Source organism: Macrosteles quadrilineatus, unplaced genomic scaffold, assembly GCF_028750875.1.
Source record: "Macrosteles quadrilineatus isolate MER2022 unplaced genomic scaffold, UCM_ALF_1.0 Scaffold_5__1_contigs__length_97177068, whole genome shotgun sequence".
NCBI classification, from domain to species: domain Eukaryota; kingdom Metazoa; phylum Arthropoda; class Insecta; order Hemiptera; family Cicadellidae; genus Macrosteles; species Macrosteles quadrilineatus.
In genome coordinates, this window is record NW_026542598.1 from 34,626,332 (window position 1) to 34,647,157 (window position 20,826).

General features: G+C 33.2%; 1 protein-coding gene across 5 annotated transcripts in view; it reads left to right on the forward strand.

The window, feature by feature from the left end:
• The window catches only part of LOC128994876 (uncharacterized), a 135,441-nt gene that overhangs the window by 44,141 nt on the left and 70,474 nt on the right, over window positions 1-20,826 (forward strand). For all 5 annotated transcript variants that reach the window (XM_054419697.1, XM_054419700.1, XM_054419701.1 and 2 more), the window contains exons 3-4: window positions 8,152-8,369; window positions 12,742-13,626. In XM_054419697.1, coding sequence (XP_054275672.1) covers window positions 8,152-8,369; window positions 12,742-13,626 — 1,103 coding nt within the window. The remainder of the gene's footprint in view (window positions 1-8,151; window positions 8,370-12,741; window positions 13,627-20,826) is intronic.

The window sequence follows — 20,826 nt, forward strand, 5'->3', positions numbered from 1 at the left end:
TTCCCCACAGCAGCAAACCTGCAGACTAAGATAATTTACATTTGCCAGATAGGACCTTAACTAAAATATTTCCTTAAAATAATGCCAGACTGATTTTCCTACTCAAATAACATAAGATTTAACCGTTGGATTTAAAAAGTACGTAGGCTTGCTGCTACAGGGAGTTTAATCGGATTTCTATCAGTAAAGTGTAATAGCTTAATAAAATAAATAAATTTGCTGTTTCATATTTAGCAGACCTGCGGTAATATCCTCTAGATGGGACAATTGGCTAAAAGTAATAATGCACATTCACACATTTACAAATATTACAAAAATCATTTAGTTAAACGTATCGCTTTGGAATGTTAGCGCTGAGTGTAGATGGAAATGTTTTCAACGCTACCACTAATTAGTGAGTCTTCGAGTATTTACAGTTGAATTAATCTGCTCTGTTCACTTCATTCCTTAGAAAAAACTAAAAAACTTTACTACATGCTTAAGTGTGATAAAATGAAACAAAAATTATATTATCGTGCAATTGATTCTTTAAGTTAGACGGGGGAAAAATAGCTTAAATAGTTTTAGCCAAATTTTATTATTGAAAAATATGTTAACTTGTGTTTGTTCTCTGTCTGCGTTAAATTAGATTACATTAAATTAAAAACGTGTATCAGGTGTACCATTTTTAAGTAGATATTTTGCAATTCAGACCATATTTTTAAGGTTTTCACAAACTCCACTAATAAATAAATGTTTTATGACTAAAAATGAGACAAAACTTTTCCAGCATCAAAGAACAAAAGGTTTGTAATTAAAAGATAAAAGTCGCTCTCTGGGTACCTTGGAGGTTTCTTTGTCATCTTTGTGGAATTGTAGAAGAATCTGTGATTGGTTCGTATCTTATTTTGGTTCTGTAATAATTTGATATAAATATAATAATCTCTTTTCCTTGTATATAAAACTAATAAAAATTAATTTAAAAGAGTGGTTGTCCAACAATGACCATAGTATATAATTTAGGTAAGTTTAGAATACATTACACTGTTGGAAATTGTTTAAGTGATTAATTTGTAATTTTGAAAAATAAAATTACAGATTATCGGAGGGAGGTCTTTTCTGCAAAATTTATTCTTCTTATCTAGGTGGTAGAAAATTTATGAAAACATCTCTCGGTGTTAGTTTGAACACTTAGTAGACCACCCACCCTAATCAATTATTCATTGCTTCGATACATTTATTTTTAGAGGAGCGAGCTGGTCTTAGTACTTCGGTCTCCGAGGTCCCGTGGTCAAATCCTGCCAAAGAGCTACGACTCTTTAGGTTCGGCCTGAAATAATGTGAGAGACGTTTCTGGGCTAGAGAAACAATAGTTTTATACTTATGATAGCGTCCTAGAATGTGAAGGTAGAAAAATACTCCCGCAGCAGAAACCTGCAGACTAAGGGAATTTTAATTTACCTGACTGTAATTCCACTAAATTATTCCCTTAAAATTGTTAGATTTATTTCCTATTTAAATATCCTTAATGATGAGTACCTAGGTTTGCTGCTACAGGGAAGGAAATAGGGATTTTTTAATTGAAATATTGATAGCTTAGTATGAAGTAAACAAAATTTCATTAAAATATGCACATAGACAAGCAAGCCACAGCAGTTTATTTATTCTCCTTAAAAATAACATGGTAATTTTAAATTTACCCTTTTTGTGATTTTTTCCGTAAGTAGACATACAACAATCCTTCAACATTATAGATTAATTCTTTTTTTGAGCTTTACAAAATGGTTTGGAAAGAAATTGAAAAATTTTATGTTTACAGAGTGAAACCATAAACCCCTGTTTCCATAGTCCGATCATACCGGTACGCGAACTCGTTCGAATAAATGAAGGTTACACGTTTATACTAAATTTAATCAAAATCAGATCATTTTTGCTATAGTTCGTGCTAGGACACATATATGATATATGTGAATCAATATATATGAATTTGAACGGATGGTGTTTTTGGCCTCTGGGGACCTCAAAACGAAAAAGTAAATCGGTCCCGGGTCCAGGTCTTACCGTGAGACCTACGTTAATAACCTATTCCCTATACGGTAAATTCGCTAAAATAAATGTATTTCTTATATACAAATACGTATCTGATGCATTATGTTATTTGTAGCTTTTATGACAAAACTCAGCGTTCGTGTAAAATAGTACAAACTTGTATGTGTTAACATTACCATTGTATTCGTCTTTATATCTTACCTAGTTTAAGCAGGGACACGCAACACTTCTTGCTTATTGTCAATAAATAGCTAATAGCAATAAATTTTATACTAGTATCCCAAGCTTTTTTTGTTAATATATAGCCTGTGTTAATATCTAGGATTTATCAAGTGACTTCCATACAAATTCCTGGTTGTGCGCTTATTATAACAAAATCATGGAAATTTCAATCTTTAAACTCATTTTGAAATATGTCATTTTATGTATAACATTAAAATCCCATCCTTAATGCCGCTTTCATTAATGACCAACTCATTACGACATAGAGACTTTAAAAACATTACAAATGTAAAAGCAGTTTACTACACTTGAGTTAATCTCGTTGGAACACTAATGGGCTGTGTACAACAATTTTTAATTTTGAAATTACTTTGCTTATTAAAAGAGAGTGATTCACTTTCATAACTGATATTTTCAACTATAATTGTCAACCAGTAAATAGAACACACACAATTAATTTTCAGGTCTTTAGAAATTTAAAAAAAACAGTTTTATGAATCAATATGAACATCTTCACTGCATCAATTGTTTTAAATAAAGCCAATAATAATATACTTACTAAAATATTTTAAAATAATAAAAGCCTCATAATTGTAGATTTAACAAAATTTGAAATGGATGACCAGAAGTCAAACTAAATAGGACAAATGTAAATAAAAACGTATAAAAAACTAAATACTTGAAGATAATTTGAAAACGAGGGTTGAAAAATGTTTGTAAATAACTGTTTGTGATTTAAATGTTTAATTTGTAACAAACCTAGATAAATTATCCTGGAGATATTTTTATATATTGTATTTTTATCAATAAAACTAAACCGACATATTTATTCCGGTTATGGATATTTACAATGTGTAGGTAGCTTAACAACCTTAAGAATAACCATATGAGATAAAACTTAAATATAAACAACGTTACTTATGTCTAATTGCCCATCCAGCTTAGATGAAACAGTTTCCTCAACTAACCTGGTTTGCAATTAGTAATCACATGGATTTCGATACAACGTTTTTACAGCCAGCAATAACTCACAAAAAGTTGGTACAAAATTTATATATTTCCTCGCAGGTTTAAAGATCTTTGATATTTATCATTGTCACAGCCAAAGCTCCACCCAAGCCCAGTTAAATAATGACTTTGTTTTGGAATTTTTTGTGTCTGCAGTTAGCGACCGGTTTTTGTTTGTATTTCCACCACGGAACACTTAATAACAGAGCGATTAGAGTAATTTGTAACATTTACTGAATTAAATTCACTCCGGTAAATTATTTATTACATAATATATAATTCAGTTTGCTATATGGATTGACTTTTATCTTAAAATATGTTTAACATTCGCTTAAAATATTTAAAAATAAAATTAAATAGGCTAATTATAATATTAAATTCTAAAAACTTTACATAAAAAAAAATTAAAATTTGTAAATTTAAAAAATATCAATTTAAAACTATATTAAAATATTTAAAAACTTTAATTTTAAAAATTAAGCTAAATAGTCCTGACCATACTGTCAGATTTATTTATTTAAGCGAGGGGCTTAAAATGTGTTCAAACATATTGGGGACCGTTCATAGCACCATGGTTATTCTAAAAGTGTATCGAGTTTGCGGTTTCAAATAAAACCGCAAATTAGTAATTGTGGTTTCCTCCATATTACAGAATATTGTGGGGTTTACTTAAAATATATATACACATTTTTATCGTTCGCCTAATATCTGTCAATGACGGTTTCAGATGGTTATTTAATTTTAAATTCTAATAATTAATACATTTGATTTAAATTGAAATTAGCGCTTAAGTAGCGCCAAGAACTTCAGAAACATTAAGATTTTGCTCAACACTCATGATACACTGTAATCTTGCAATTAGAAACATTAAGTTTCGTACTCTAACGGTTCTGACCTCGGGGTTTACCGTTTTGAGTTGAGGTTTCTGGAAGTGAATTTTAATATTTTTTTCTACCAGATAATGTAAAAAAACATATTGTTACGTTTGCATTGTTTAAATTTACTCCGTTGCTATTTTTATAAAGCTTACAATTTTATTCCACAACAAAATTATTAAAACCCAGAGTAAATTAAATAGAAGAATAATCAACATTGAATACCAATATTAAGAATTCCTTTTTATATCATACTGTACAGAGTCTTAGCAAAAAGGCAAATAAATTAACGATATCAGCAATCTGACACATACTTTATTCAATTAGCGCAAAACCCTTATCACAGGCAAACGTTGGGAGGAACTATGATATTTAAGGGGAATAAAGTTTCAATAACTTCTGAACTGAAATGTTTCCATCATTGCAGGTTAATCCACTTTTTTGGAGTCTTAAGGGCCATAACATACTACTTATAGTCAGAATAGTTTGGACTGTTTTTGTAAAACCCCAGTCTATAGCTCAAATTCACTCACACTGACAGCATTACTTCAAACACAACATTCTTGGATTCAGGGATACCCAAACGGATATATCCACTCAAAACTCAAACTCATTAATGTAAAACAATATCTTCTCCATATACTTATGTATGGGGGGAAGTAAAAAAAAACAAGAACTGCAAAATTTTGAATTAATACACAATATCACACAGTTTTAGGGACAGATTTGTAAAAATCCTGTCAATTTCGTATCACACATGCCACAGACGAATAACGACAGGGAAAGCTTATAAATCTCATCCTACAGCCCATTTCACAAAGCACTTACCATCCACATTACGTCAACTGTTGGGTGAAGTGCGCTCACATCATATGTTCAGTATTAGATCCATTATTGAACAAAAACTTATACGACTGAGTAAAAATCAAACAGATTTATATAGTTAGTTGAACCTATATGAATACACCTTATAATGTCTGTTAGCATGTAGAAATTATAGTAGTACACATAGAACATTAAATATTAAGAATTAAATTTTTACCATAGTGAGGCTAGGTTAGGATGGGTTATTTTAGGTCGGATTAGGTTAGTTTGTGTTAGGTTACGTTAGGTTAGGTTGAAAAGGTTAGGTTAGGTTACTTCGTAATGCTATGCTATATTAGGTTAAGTAAATCAGGTTAGGTTACTACCAAGGGCGTTATTTAGCGAAGGGGTATGAAGATGGGTGTCAAATAAATGAGATATTGGTTTGTCCCCGACTTACATTGGCTGCTCACTGAAATAAACATTTAAGAAAATCCCAATGATCTAAGACAGCTGAGCCAAATTTAGATCTAAATAGTGTATGTAATGACTTTGTATAATCAAACCAGCGAAACATGGTGACAACCTATTGCTAATTTCCTCCTAATACTTTAATACCTTTCATGGCGACCATACAAAGTAGGTATTTTAAGCCAGTATGAATGGAGATGAGTGTAGAATGAGTGGCACGTTCTTGTAGTCTTTATAGTGACTAAGGCCGACATATTCCTTAGACACATGTGATAATTAAGGGATTAAGGGACTAAGGGACCTACAGTTTATAGTGGAATCCGAACCCCACTTTCGCCTTGGTATTAACGAATTTGTCTAATTATCAGTATAGTACTGCGGATAGTCGTAGTACTCACTAGTGCGAACGTTAATCCACACCAGGGAGTATCGCATCCACAGTATATTCCTATAAATATTCACAATTCGTGACCTCCTAGTAGCTGGATTACAGGACGACGCCACTGTCCCAGTCTATCCTAATAAAGTTAATAAAATATTTTGTAGCATAGAGTTTAAAATTACCAACTAATGTGATCTGTATATTTCGTGTTGTTTTCAGAGTATTCGATACGAATTGTTACAATAAGTTCACTTTGGGTCTATATGATATGTGTTTTGTACATAGCTTAAAAGAAATGATATAAACCCTGGTCTAGTTACTATAAAAATATACTTATTGTAAAATAGCGTCACTAATTTCTTCGTCCAGTTGTAAAAAGCAACTAGGTTAAGATTTATTTAGGCCTAATATAACTCTGAATAAAACAAAAAAATCGTGAAGGCAAGAACTATAACCACTTGTCTATCAAGTACGTATTCGGTAAAAAATATAACAATTTTAAAATTTCCATTATCATTACTACGCCGATACTTGTGAAACACCAATAATGAAATGGGTTCTTAAAGTTATTTATTAACTATTACGTTATACCTCACATAACTTTTAAAAGGACAATAGGGTGGAACAAAGGAGGATAAAACTCATGTAATGCGTCTTCACCACACGATACCAGATAAGCAAGGAGGGATTTTGACCATAAATAAACCCAATGTTTCCTGCCACGGTCTGGCCAGATATCCCTTAATTGCTTACTGCTATTATCTGACTAGCAAAAACCTTCCAGCTTACCCTCAAACCCGTGCGGAATGATAAACCTGCGTTATACCAATTTATTCTCTACTTATACAGCTTTTATACGATTTCAATAAAATAAAATATAAGCTGTATTTTTTTTAAATTTAATTTGAAGCTATATAATTTTTCGGCAGGTCTTTTTTAATTGCATTTAGTATTTTTTTTTCACAGTATATTTTATGTGGAGGGTTACTAAATAGAGGTCAAAAATAAATATTGCTTTTAGTTCTCGGACATTTATGCCTTCTGAGACAGTTTAAAAAAGTTACTAGTTAGCTTAGTTGTCAGTGCTCGTTTGGTGATCAGGATTTTGATAAAATGGTTTTTGATAGTTTAAAACTTCACTCTTTTACAATAAATGGCTCTTGCTGTATAAACTTGCACACAAGGCATCTCACCTCAATTATACACTCTCACTTCATATTCAGGCTTAAACATGTTTGCTTAGCTCAATGTTTAAAATCTAAATAATTCTGAAAAGTGTTTTCCCTAAACGGTCGTATCTAAATATAGCAAAAACTAACTATATATTTTGAAATAGAAAATCAATAGAATGTATAAGTGTTAAAAATAACATACTACCAAAAAATGTAACGTTTTCTGAATGTTTGATGTGAATAGAATAATTTTCTAGAACACGATTTATTTGTCTTCACATTACACTTATTACTCCTCCTCTTTAAATAGCTGAAAGTGTATTACCACTCCTCTTTAAATATTCGGATGTATCAATTATCAATTATCAATTATCAATTATTTAAGATGGGGACGCCACTATGTGCGTATTTTAACCCAAATATGAGTGGAGGATGAGTGTAGGATGAGTGGCGCGATCTTGTAGTCTTGTTAGTGACTAAGGTCGACATGTTCCTTAGACACAGCTGTTAATTAATAGCCCATACAGCTAATGGCAACTAAGGGACCTACAGTTTAGAGTACAATACTCCTCCTCTTTGAATAGCTGGAAGTGCATTGCACCTCCTCAACAACCGAAAGTACATTGCACCTCCTCTTTAAAAAACCAAAAGTACATTGCACCTCCTCTTTAAGCAACCGGAAATGCATTGCACCTCCTCTTTAAACAACCGAAAGTACATTGCACCTCCTCTTTAAACAACCGAAAGTACATTGCACCTCCTCTTTAAAAAAACAAAAGTACATTGCACCTCCTCTTTAAGCAACCGGAAATGCATTGCACCTCCTCTTTAAATAACCAGAAGTACATTACTCCTCCTCTTTAAATAGCTGGAAGTACATTACTCATCCTCTTTAGATAGCCGAAAGTGCATCACTCCTCCTCTTTGAATACCTGGAAGTACATTACTCCAAATACCCGGAAGTACATTACTACTTCTTTTTAAATACCTGGAAGTACATTACGCCTCCTTTTAGATTTGCTGGAAGTACATTACTCATCCTCTTTAAATATCCGAATGTAGCTTCATCCTCTCTCAATAGCCTGTGAAGGTGGTGGAGTGGACCTTTGGTCTAAACCTTCACGGGTAAAATAAACAAGTTATCAAGTTATCAATAGCTGGAAGTACATTTCCCCTTATTATGTTACAGGAGTCCCTGGGCCCGCTGGAGGTTCGCCTGGACGCTGGAGTCCAAGATCTCTTCCGAGGTTTGAGGTCCCTCATGCTGGCCACCCATTGGCACACCTTCACCCTCATTTATACAGGACTCCCCCTCCGTAAGGACGTGGCTGACGTCATTTCCACCCCTCCTCTCCAGCCCAAGTTCATACCACTACGGCCCGACGCAGCTCGGCAAGCAATATTCAGGTAGTGTTTAAACGTACAGATTGACACTTTTTTATGTTTTGAATTGTTCTGTAGATTATTTTGTATTCCCTGCATGAATTTCAGCTGTCATTTTAGTGTTGATAAGACACACAAGAGATTAGTTTACTCGTAAAACAATAGTTCTTTTTCAATCAGCTTTCGCGGTAGTAGTCATTAGACAACTTAGTTTTTTTGCATCAATCGTTTGATCTGTAGAGTTACCTGCCAGACGTTTAAACATTTCTTAAAATTTTATCCTATTCTATTGCTTTTACCCCCATACATCTTGGTATTAGCCTAACCAATGAAGACGCCTTTTCAACGAAAGACCGAAAAGTCTGGCAGAAATCTCTAACATAACGACGCGTCTCACGTTTAAACGTTTGATATATGTTGCTTCAACATCCAGATATTTATTTAGCTCTTTTGCGTTCAAAACAAGTTATAGAGGTTATAGGTATTCATTTTCTCGTAGTCATAAAGCTATATGGAGCTATATTGTAGTTATATGGAGCTGTGATAATGGTTTGGTTTTGATTTGATAGTGTTGTTACGTTGACCAAAAGGTCCGATCCAATTGGGATATGCGGTTGTTAGATTCCTATCACTCTTTTGCTCATTTGCTAAATTTCAAAAATATTTTTTACTTTCTCCCCATTTATAAATGGAGAAAGTATTGTTTTAATTAACATTTTTGAGTTTGAGTTTACGGCAGAAATATTCGTTTCGGCTCCCCTTGAACCCAAAAAGAAAATATTTTCGAAGTGATACCTGTATGTGAAGATCTTTATGTCTTTATGTGTGGATGTGTACAGAGCTATAGAATACACCTGTGGTCCATGTTTGATGGGTTCTATTCCCAGGGGCCCATTTCATAATAAAGTACAAACTAATATTATTAGTAAATCAGCTGATCGCCCAATGCAAATCTAATGGAAATTACAAGTTACAAGTTGTAACTTGTAACTTGTAGTTTATTATGAAATGGGCCCCTGGGATCTCCAGGTGTTTTTCACGTATTATTATGATTTTCCTAAAAACATAACCATAAAATAAGGGAAATTCTTTGATCCTTTAAATTCTAAACAAAACAGTACACCTACAATGCTTTATTAATTACGGTTCAAAATTTATTGCAGTTTTTTTAACTTTTCCCAAAATTAACATAGCTACTCCCAACCCCATGAGGAGTTTTCATGATAAGGGGTGCTGACAATCTCTGAGAAAGTATAAGATTACCATTTATTTCTATGTTCAGATTAATTGAATAAATGAATTAAATAGGTACCACTTTTACACTACTAATAAATAAATTTGACTCGTTAAAAATTAGTGGAAAAGCACATCTATTTTGCATAGGGATATAAATACACACTTTATTAACACAGCCAGTGTAATGTCTGTTTTGCGCGGCTTCACATGTGCATTTCGATAATTGTAGGGATGATTCACACATCAGCCAAATGACATGTGTCGGAATCAGGCTTTTGAACCGGCTTAACCAGAGATAGCATTTTGCTTGTGAATGCTTTAATGCAGTAACTAATCATTTGAGCGGTTATTCACAGTGTACTACTTAATGATAATGCTAAAAATATCTGGAAATTAATTAATTAAAATGCTAATTAAGTTAACATTTTGGATAAAAATGCTAACACTCTTGACAAGCTATTGTTATTTGTGTAAATTGTTCGGAATGCTCTTATACTCTGTGAAGTTTCATTCATTTGTATTTTAAGATATTAAAATTTAGAGTGATCAAGAGTGGTAGAAAAAGTTATCTTTCTTTTAGGTTCGTGTTAATTTTACAAGAAATCCTTTAGTCAGATATTGTATATCAATCGTGAATTATTGTTTTTCTCTCCAAATCGTACCAGTAATAAGATTTATTAATTGAAAAAACTTTTTTCCAAAACCATCGATTGCATTTCACAGCTAAATGGCAAAATTATTTATTCTATAAAATAATTAGGAAAGAAGTTTTCCTGATTTCTTAAACTTTTTGTTAATTTGTTAACTTTTGTTAGATTTTGGAATAATTGTATTACAACCGCTCTCTTCCAACAGAAATTGTGCTGTGACGGAACAGAACCTTTGTCCATTCCTTACGAAAATCTACTTAAAAGGGACAAATTTTATGAAAGAAAGTGCCTCACTAACTAATGTTAAAATCATTGACTAGTCAATGCTAAAGTTTATTAGTTTGAACTACTTGTGAAAACAAAATTGGCTGGCAAAAAGGACTTTTAATTTGTTGTAAATTTAACTCAACTTTGTCTGGCATTGTGTGGTAAATTTTAGTATGACCAGGATAACTTTGCTATGAGCTGTTATCAACTGGCTGGGTAGCTGAGTGGATATAGTAATCATAAGGTCGCCGGTTCGATCCTGAGAAAGATCAGTAGCTTTTTGATCGTTTGAAACTGGACCCAGATGTTCCTGATCATTGGGCTTTAAATAAATGAAACCGCTGATCTTAGGGCGGGTTTCTGATTCAGGTATTAGCGCTAGTCTTAGACTAAAGCTCATTTTAGTACTGGACTAAGAAAAATATCTTTCTGATTCGAGTACTTATAAGTCAGAGACTAATCTTAGTCAAGAACTAGTTTTTAAGTCTAAACTAAAGAAATTATGCTTTAGTCCACGGACTAAAACATGCTAGATTTTAATCCTGCATTGGGGTAGGATTAATTTTAGTCGTCTACTTTTAACCTAAGCCATTTTTGTGTTAAAGTTTAAGGTGATTATGGATTACATTGACTATCATGATTTTTACCGTTTTCGTGGGTCGCGAATTCGTTGTGAGCGGGAAAATAATCCATTTTATGACTTAAGTGAGGATGAATTCAAGGATAAGTTAGGTATAGATTTTTCAAAAAACTCTGTGAGAGAACTAATTGAATTGATAAGGCCCAGTTTGGAAGGCACTTCCACAAGGGGAACTAGGTTACCTTTGTGGAAGAAAGTGTTGGTAGCGTTGTGCTTTTTTGCAAGTGGAACACTTTTGCGGGAAGCCTAATATTTATCTAACTAATATTTCAGAATCATCGGCATGCTGCTATGTGCCTCAAGTGGCTAGTATCTAAGTAAGTTAGACAGTGTGTAAAGAGACTTCCGTAACTTATCTGTTGTCAAGAACAACCGAATGAAATAATTGATTATTCGATATTTCAATTATTTCATTAACCTGGTCGGCAAGTTTTTTTTTAAAGGCTAGGGTAGGCCAATAAGCTAGTACCGGTAACTTATGACTCCCTGTTGATATTACCTGAGCATTATTGCAATAAGCCTATTCAAACTATGGCTGCACTTTACTTTACGTCCTACACTCATTGGAATGAAAATATCGATCAATATATTGATTATTCGATAAGTTATATTGTTTGGTTAGTTAGGTAAGGTTAACCTAACCTAACCAACCAAACGATGAATAACCAATATTTTAATTCGAAGGAGTATAGGACGTAAAGTAAAGTGCAGCCAAAAGAAATAGGATGAAACACCAATAAGTTACTACCTTTAAAACACCTTTAAAATTTTACGATACAACTAGTTTATAACAATAATAAAATATATTACAATGATAAATGAATTAAAACAGAAATAAACCTCAAAACAGTCAAAACCAAGGTTTGACTGAGATCGTTGTTTGTTTACTTTTTCAGAGCAGTGCGCACATCAAATTGACAGTGTTGCCAGCACGGCGGCACGAATTACCCTACATTCCCCTTGAAAATCATGAGCTCTTTTAATCTCTGACTAAACTAAGTACCCGCTTTAAATTAGTCCGTGTGTCCTTAATCCTTGACTCAGAAAGTGAGCTTTTAGTACATGACTAATTTTAATCCCTGACTAGCCTAGTTCTGGACTTATAAATCCCTGACTCAGAAACCCACCCTAAGTCAGTAACAAAGCTACACAGGCCATCAAACTTCATTGTACACTGATCCTTCACTCATATTTGGGTTAAAATACGCACCTAGGTGGCGTCCCCATCGCATTGATTGATAATTGATAATTGTTGGTAACGTTTTCTATGTCTTGGAATTTTTTTTTTTTTTACAGAGGGAGGTGAATTTGTGTATTGTTAGGTAGTTGTGTGGTTGACGTGACCAACTAGTTAACAAGTACGCTGACCTTAGGATAAATCAGTAGCGTTTTGATGTTGTAAACCAGACACATCCTTCCCTTATAGTTGTATGGCCTTGATCAATGGCATTGATTAAATAAAAAGCTAGTCTAATAGTGAGTAGCGTAGTCGCATTCATAACTCATTATTTTACACTTATGCTTTATCACATGCAGGTTATACGCAAGAATGTTGTCTTTATTTATTGATAATGATAATGCTAAACGTGTTGTCTGTTTTCAGGATGTTGTCGGACGTATCCCACCTAACCAAGGGAGTGGTGGTGATGATGAGCGACAGTGCTGCTGCCAAGCGGGTGATGGACGAAGCCAAGAGACTGCACATGGTCCAGGGCAACTTTGTTTGGCTGTGGATCGACACTGGGTCATCTCTTACCGCCAGGAACGAATCAAAGCTGAACATTTTCTACCCCTTGGACGACCGAATCAAAGACAGAAGAGCGCGCGAGAGTGGAGACCACCACGACACTTCCTCCAGTGAAGACTACTTCAACAACCTCATCAAACAGCTGGGTTCCGCCAACTCCACAAACTCTACAAGTGATACGGGTAGAGAACTAAATACGCGAACGAACGAAACGGGTCTTGTTAATAACTCAAATATAAACAATAACGAAATAAATCTCGATAACCGCACTGAAGTAAACGATAAAATAAATAAATTAGATAGGGTAAGCGAAAGTAGCCTTAGTTCGAAGAATACGTCTGTGTCGCACGATTATATTTGGATATCGAATGAGAGAGTTACGGTTTTCTCCAAGGACAAAACGTCTGAACCTTTTCCGTTGCACGTGTTTGAAAACTCAACCACGTCGGATTCATTTAACACTACTGCAAGCAATAATAGTGATAGAACACTAAGGGTGAGGCGGTCGGCTAAAGAGCTTGATATGGTGCCTCCTCTACCCGTAGGAGTTTTGGGCGTTCGCGCGTTGCCGCTGCGGTTCGACCGCCATCTTGTGCGGAGTGCTGTGCGGTTAGTCGTGGACGCGTTGAAACGTGCTTTACACCGGAAGTGCCACGTGGACGTACAGGAAGGACGGCAGACGCCATCTTGTCGGGACCCATCACCCAGTTGGCAGAAGGACTTTTCACAATACTTAGTCAGGTATGAATTTAAATTTTTGACGATAGATGTTGCTACTTTTGTATGTATGAGCATATTCATCCAATAGTCTACAATGGTAAAAATTTACAGTATTATTTACATTATGTAAGGGGCATTAAGTGGACGTCCTATTACGACTACACCCTAGTTCCTACGAAGTTTTTGTCTAAGATCTGGAGTCTGGGCCAAATCTTAACGCCGAAGAATCATCTTAAAATTGTAAATCAGAAGTCACTGGAAACGCACCAATTCCAAATATATATTCAAATGGTAATTTTACTAACAAAAATATGATGTTACCAAAATAACGAAAAGTATCATTCAACTGTCTTTGGACCTTTACTTTTCTAGAATGTTAAAATATCGGTATTACATCATTATAAAAAAAAGTATCCACATCCGATCCACATGAATCGTATAACAATTAAATTGTAGTATTTTGGATATAACTCTGGAAAAAAGTGTATTTAAGAAACAATTCTTCCTAAGTAAAAGTACGCCCGAGCTAAGTTAATTGTCAGTAAAGACTTGGGCAGTGAACAATGAGGTTGGACTCAATTTTCCTGCTTACTGAGTTCTATCTAATCACATTTAGCACAGTTAAAGTTTTCCCATTCAGCTTGCTTGCAAGAATAGGCTACAACAAACTGTAACTTGAAGTTATAGTTGAATCAATTTCAATGTTATAAAAGAAAGAAGAATGTTAAGTGTTTGGTTGTTCGACTATTAACCTCCTCATTCGACCTTTTTATTTAGTTAATTGCATATAATTTGTGTATATTTCCGGAGAATCATTCGTATCCATTAAACTATCATGCTATGTAATTGGGGGGACGACACAGAAGATAATATTTGTGGTTATTAAAATCATTGACTATATATCGTCAATGTTAAAAGCAACTGTAGCAAATAGTCCTGTCCACAATTTATTTTTAATTTCTCGCCTTATACATAGTATAGGGAGAAAGTATTGTTTTCGTCAAAATTTTCGAATTTGAGTTTTGAGTGGATATATCCGTTTTGGGTCCCCTTGAACCCAAAAAAGTGGTTTTGGAAGTGATGTCTGTGTGTGGATGTGTACAGAGCTACATACCACTCCTGTTTTGATAAAGTTTGGTATGTAGATACTACTCCATGGTATCTCCAGGTTTTTTTTAGAAACTGTGTTTCTAATGGTGATTTCTTCAAAAAAATCCATAAAATAACAAAAGAATAGGATTTCTCCGATATGGTCCGAACGATTTTGATAAAGATTTAGGATGTTATATTCATTTTAATTCCTAACAAAATTGTATACATCCCATTTTCCGTAAAAATTGCGGTTCAAAAGTTATTTATAAGTTAAGTTATTTAGTGCGGGTAACTTATGTTATTTTCCCATAAAACAACCAAAAAAATAAAAAAATCTGATTTTAGGAAAAAGCCGGTTTTGATTAAAATTAATGTGTTATGGTCCTTATAATTCTAAACAAAATAATGCAACCCCCCAATGCTGTAACAATTACGTTTCAAATGTTATTGCAACTTTTGTGATTTTTTCCTATAAAATATCATAGTTAATCCCACCACTTATGATAAAGGTTGTTGCAAACTTATAGGAGAAAGTATGTGTCAGATTGTTGATACCGTTTATTACAATTTTACCACACTTTTACAGTTTAAAGAACAGGTTCTTTCTATATCAGAAATTGCATGAAGTCTATCACACTACCAAAGTCTATTACAGCAGAACATAAAGCCTAAGTACATTTGGACGGCTGACTAATGTGAAGCATAACTGTCCAATGAGTAATATGGCCTATAACATTACTTCTCTGAGCCCTACTTATACATCTGCCCACCCATGCCTCGTGGATGCATTCGTTTATTTTATTTACATAGCTATTATAGCTAAATTATTGGTATTTAAAAATAGGTTTTGTTTTTGCATTATTCTTCTCATATAGTTTATGAAAGCAGAGCCTGAACCTTTGAAAGTCTCTTAAATTTAATTCGTCAAAACATTTAAAAGCGAGTTCATTGAGTTTCTATGGCTGTGAACACCATGGCAGTGGTGTTTTAGGTTCGAGTCCCGGTGAAACCACTTAATTTATCAACAGTTTAATTTTTTATGTTTTAACTTACATTTTGTGTTTTGGTTGAATTGTTTGACAAGCCTGTCAAAGAGACGTATGCTTAGTTCAGGCAATTTGCTTGGTTACAAGAAGCCACCTACCACTTTGAAAAATGATTACTAGACGTAACATAGTAAATAAAAATAATCAACATGCGTAGTGTGTTTTACAACTAAGGATTAGTCTCTAACTTCCATACTTATTAGTGTTGGTAAATTAAAGAAAAATGAATGTCAATTCTGGTCATTTGCTTTGTCTTAGTTGAGTATATTAGTAGTTTTGACATAATTGTTTTCGCTTAGCAATCAAAAGGTCACCTATTTTAACTTAATGTCAGTATCATTTCAAAGACAGGTCGTCGGTCTACTAAACAATAGTTCTGACTAAAGACACACGCAGCTAACTTTCGCCAGATAAAATGTACAAGCATCTCCCACCATTCTAAACCCCCCCCTTCATTTTTGGGTTTAGAGTACGCTCCTATTCGTTCCCATTGTAATAATAATAATAATAATCGTACAAATATGAACCTAATATCTGGGAATGATACTAATCAGTTTAACACGATTTGTTAAACGTAAAAGATAAAATCATGTTTTCGATAGTGATATATACTATATAGAACAATGATACTACTAAATTTGTGAGTCAATAAATTGTACAACACTAGGCAAAAAATAATTAAAATACCATTTAAATTTTTACTCATAAAATACATTACAACTACCATTTTGTAATACAAGAACAAACTACGAGCAATGATCAATATGCATAGATTGCAGTACAAAAATTGTCATACAATACAGAATTGGTTTAACAAAGATGTGATGAAATTTAACAACTTCATTAGCAAACAGATTAGGGTTGTTTACTGGATTTCATTCCGGATACAATATTAAATGTTTTCAGTGCAGACTGCTGGTGGCGCCTCTGACCATCCCTAAAAACCTTTATTCAACAACATCCGCGGGGATAACACAGTCTTTTGCTCTCTTTGAAACCTCCCTTCATCCAAATGGTAGTGTATAACAATTATATCCCTAATATTGTAATTTCTATTATTATTTGAAATTCAAATCAATGCAAAAATATATATCTCATTTATACAAAAATTAAAAGTGTATATTATACTACTTTTATAGGGATTTGCTACTTAATTTCTGAGTATGGCACTATAATACCTCTGTCGCAGCAAACCTGCTGGCTAAGAGAATTTTAATTTGTCGAAAACATTTTAACTGAAATGATTTCTATAGTATGTCAGATTTGTTTCCTAGGACCTAATGACGTTAGGGTTAACGAACGCCTAGATTTTCTTCTATAGGGGAAGAAAATATGTTTTTTTTTTTTTTGGGAATACATAAATTTGCAAAATTTGTTTGAAATATATATAAATAAGCAATCTATTGCTTTAAATCTAAAGTTTTCTTGGAAGATTGTCCGTAACCTTTAATTGTACAACATTTCAAACTTGTCACATGCTTAAATGTTTCATAGCTATCGGAACAAAACCAATAGTCTATAAAATAAAACTTTGATAGCGCACAGTTACAACACTCCAAAGCGCACACACCTAAGTTATTAGATTAAGGCCACTTCACACAGCTTAAATACTAATAATACATTTGTTTAGGGAAGAAAGTTAAAAGTGAGCTTTTCTACTAACTGTATTTAGTCGAAATTCATTGATATAGTTTATAGTTGATTTAGTAGATTTAGTTGCTCATGTTTTTTAAGCAATTCATGCCTAATTTCATGAAAATCGAACACAAAACTACTCGTGTTCACGGATTTACACACACACACACACACATCTATAAACGTTAACGAATTGTAGTGTTATCCTCTGGGCACATAAGAATGAAAAAGTAAATCGGTCCCTGGTCTAGGTCTACCGTGCCACCTACGGTGATAGCATAACCTATATGGGAAATTCGTTAAAATGTCCTATACTTAGAATATCCGATTTTTTTTACCAATGTTCCGACTAAGTAAATCTCAGATTCCAATATAAACGTTCATTTTAATTCTCCTGTACAGTATGTGTTATTTTAATCCATGATAAATAGTAAAAAATAAATTCTTCCCAAGCTGAAACCACAAGATGTATTACATTATCTTGAATATTCACTTATAACTATAGCTTGTCAAGACATTGTTCTGCATTAGAATAGAGTAATCATGGTACCTTTATCGTAAAATCAAGATCATTTTTAATTCGTTTGCTAAACTTACATTTTATTGCATATTCAAGAACACTATGTACATCTTTCATGTCCAGCAGTAAAAAAAACGTTGAAATAATAATAAAAAAAAGTCCAAGAGACAAATTTACATCGCGTATTTTGCGTTTTAATAAAATGAAACACAGAAGGAGAGAAGTGGAAATTCAGCTGGAACAATGCTTTGTCAGCTTTCAAAATCACACATTAAATGAAGTTGACCGCCCTCAGTAAATCTCTGTGACTTATAGACCAACAACCGCGGTCGACGAGTCACTCCAGTTTATTATTTGTTTTTTACACATTCTTCGTTCTGCATTGGACATACTGTATGTATACAGGTCAACCAATCATATTTGTCACAATATATTATGTATTAAGGATTACATATCCTTATTTATAGGTTAACGAGAGGGGCCGTGTAGAGATTTTGATAAGGGTTCACAACTTGTTTCCAAGGGTGAATAATGCAATACATATTTACTTTTCAAAGATGTTTGTATAAGAAATTTATTAGGTGAATAAAACTACTAATTTACAATAAGTTAAATTTGTTGAATTTAGATCCAAGCCTATGCTAAAAGTAATTTACCTACCTCAATCAGGTTACAAATCTCTAAAACATATCTAACTTTTGTGGTAACAAATAAATCCGTCATCAACTAGAAGAACAGATAAAACCAACAATATATTTTATTTTTAGCGTCAAAAGTTGTTATATTAGCTATACTTAATGTTCAAACAGTAAATTATTTAATCTTAATTTTTGTAACAATCCAGGTGTTCCATCTGTAGTAAAATTTTGCCAAAAGGTAACAAGTTTCGTTGCGATCGTGCTACTCACCAAAACATCAAAATATATAAATAAATTAAGAACAACCCAAAACACTGACATTGACATACCGTAGGTAAATTCTTATTTTCTTGGTTGAATCCGTGATATTTCACTTCGCAAACTGTTGTGTAGCAAATAATAATCTTGCAAACAAAAAAAAAATCACAAAAGTAATAAATAAACAGCTATGTAAACAATCGTACTATAAATTGTTAGCATTCTCTCTTTAATTACATACACTGCTTTTCATATTTCCAAACTTTCTTACGTGCTACCTTAGTGCAGTTGCTAGAGAAAAACTAGCTGTTACCCACGGGCTTCACCCCGTTTGACTTCAGGGAACTACAGTTTAAGAAGGGATATGAACCACTAGGAACCGCATTATCATATATAAATGTTAGTATTATGACAACTGGGATTTTAGATGAAACGTGTAATACTCTTCGCTTAAAGAAACAAGCTTGCCAGCTTACCTTCGCACCCTATTATTCCGCACATGTCTAAGTACTTAACTTCCTTTCAGGCCTATTAGGCTTTAGTTTAACAATTTCAACAACCTACAAATACCTTTTACAGGAAATGAATTTATATGTAGGCCCCTACTTTAGAGTTGATAAACTGTAACATTTAATTTTCAATATTTTTTTTGTTGATCTTCATAACAAAATTTTACCACAATTTTTAGATTAAATAATTTATTTAGCTATGTGTAAAATTTAATAAAACTGTTCTTTTGAATAACTTTATGAAACTAAATGAATCTAAAATAATTATTTATAAATATTAATATTATTTAATATGTAAATTATATTGCAATACGTAAGAAAACAATAATGTGAGAAAACAATTAGGATTAATTAAAGGTTAGGATTAAATTAAATTCTTAAAAGATTCCAAAGATATATAAACTAACAAAAACCTTGAATAGTTCTTAGTTCGCTTCATTTGGAATGATAAGTTTTTATAACAACTGAAAAGTGAGGTTCAAAAGAAAACTCTGGAAGACTATTGTAATGTACAGCTCAATGATTTTAGTAACAGTCTATTTCGCACCATTTTATCGTCCGTTTAATAAAATGTTGTACATATCGTAGGTATAAAAGTTCCACATCAGATTTGTATGAGACATGACAAGGATTAAGCTTAACGAACACGACAGCGCGTCATACGCATCGAAGTATATAAAACTTCGATGGTCATACGGTATCATACGGCTTCATTTCTAACTTTTTAGCGAATATCCCATATAGGGAATGAGCTATTACCGTAGGTCCCGTTTTGATGTCGCCAGAGGCCAAAACACCATTCGTTCAAATTTATATATATGTACGTCCGTGAACGCGATAACTTGAGTATTTTTTGTCCGATTTTGATGAAATTATGGTCTAAAGGTGTAAGGAGGGATAAAATTGAATGAGTTCGCAAACCTGCATGATCGTACCATGGGAACGGGGTGTTATGGGGTAAAAAATGGGGTTTTTCATTTTGACCCTCAAAACACAAAATTTCCCAATTTCTCTCTAGACTATAAAAGGTATAATGTTGCCTTGGTCTGCCAGAGTAATCCAATGGTTGTCTTTTTGAATACGCGTTTCGAAACACTATTGGCTCCATCATCAGGTCTTCAAGAACATGTTTCACTTAACAAGTCGTTAAATAAATATAATTTTTACAAAAATACATGGACGGAAAGATAGTAGACCTACGAACCGCGTGCGCGCACTTAGACAGGTTTATCATGACTGCGACGTTGAGCGTTGGTATCGTGAACGTTGTCCCTTGCTGGTTAGCTGTTCCTGGTTAGCTATTATGGTATCATACAATGCATTTGACTGGAAATTTAGTTTGTTGTTTTAGGTCATAACAATAAGATTCAATAATAATAGATTCAATAAGATTTATTGCAGCCATTAAACATAACATTTTGTAATAAGCATTGTTACAATAGTACTTACAAAATAGATCGAATACATCAATTATAAATTTCAATATATACAATATCCTATTTATAATCTAAACATAATGATAT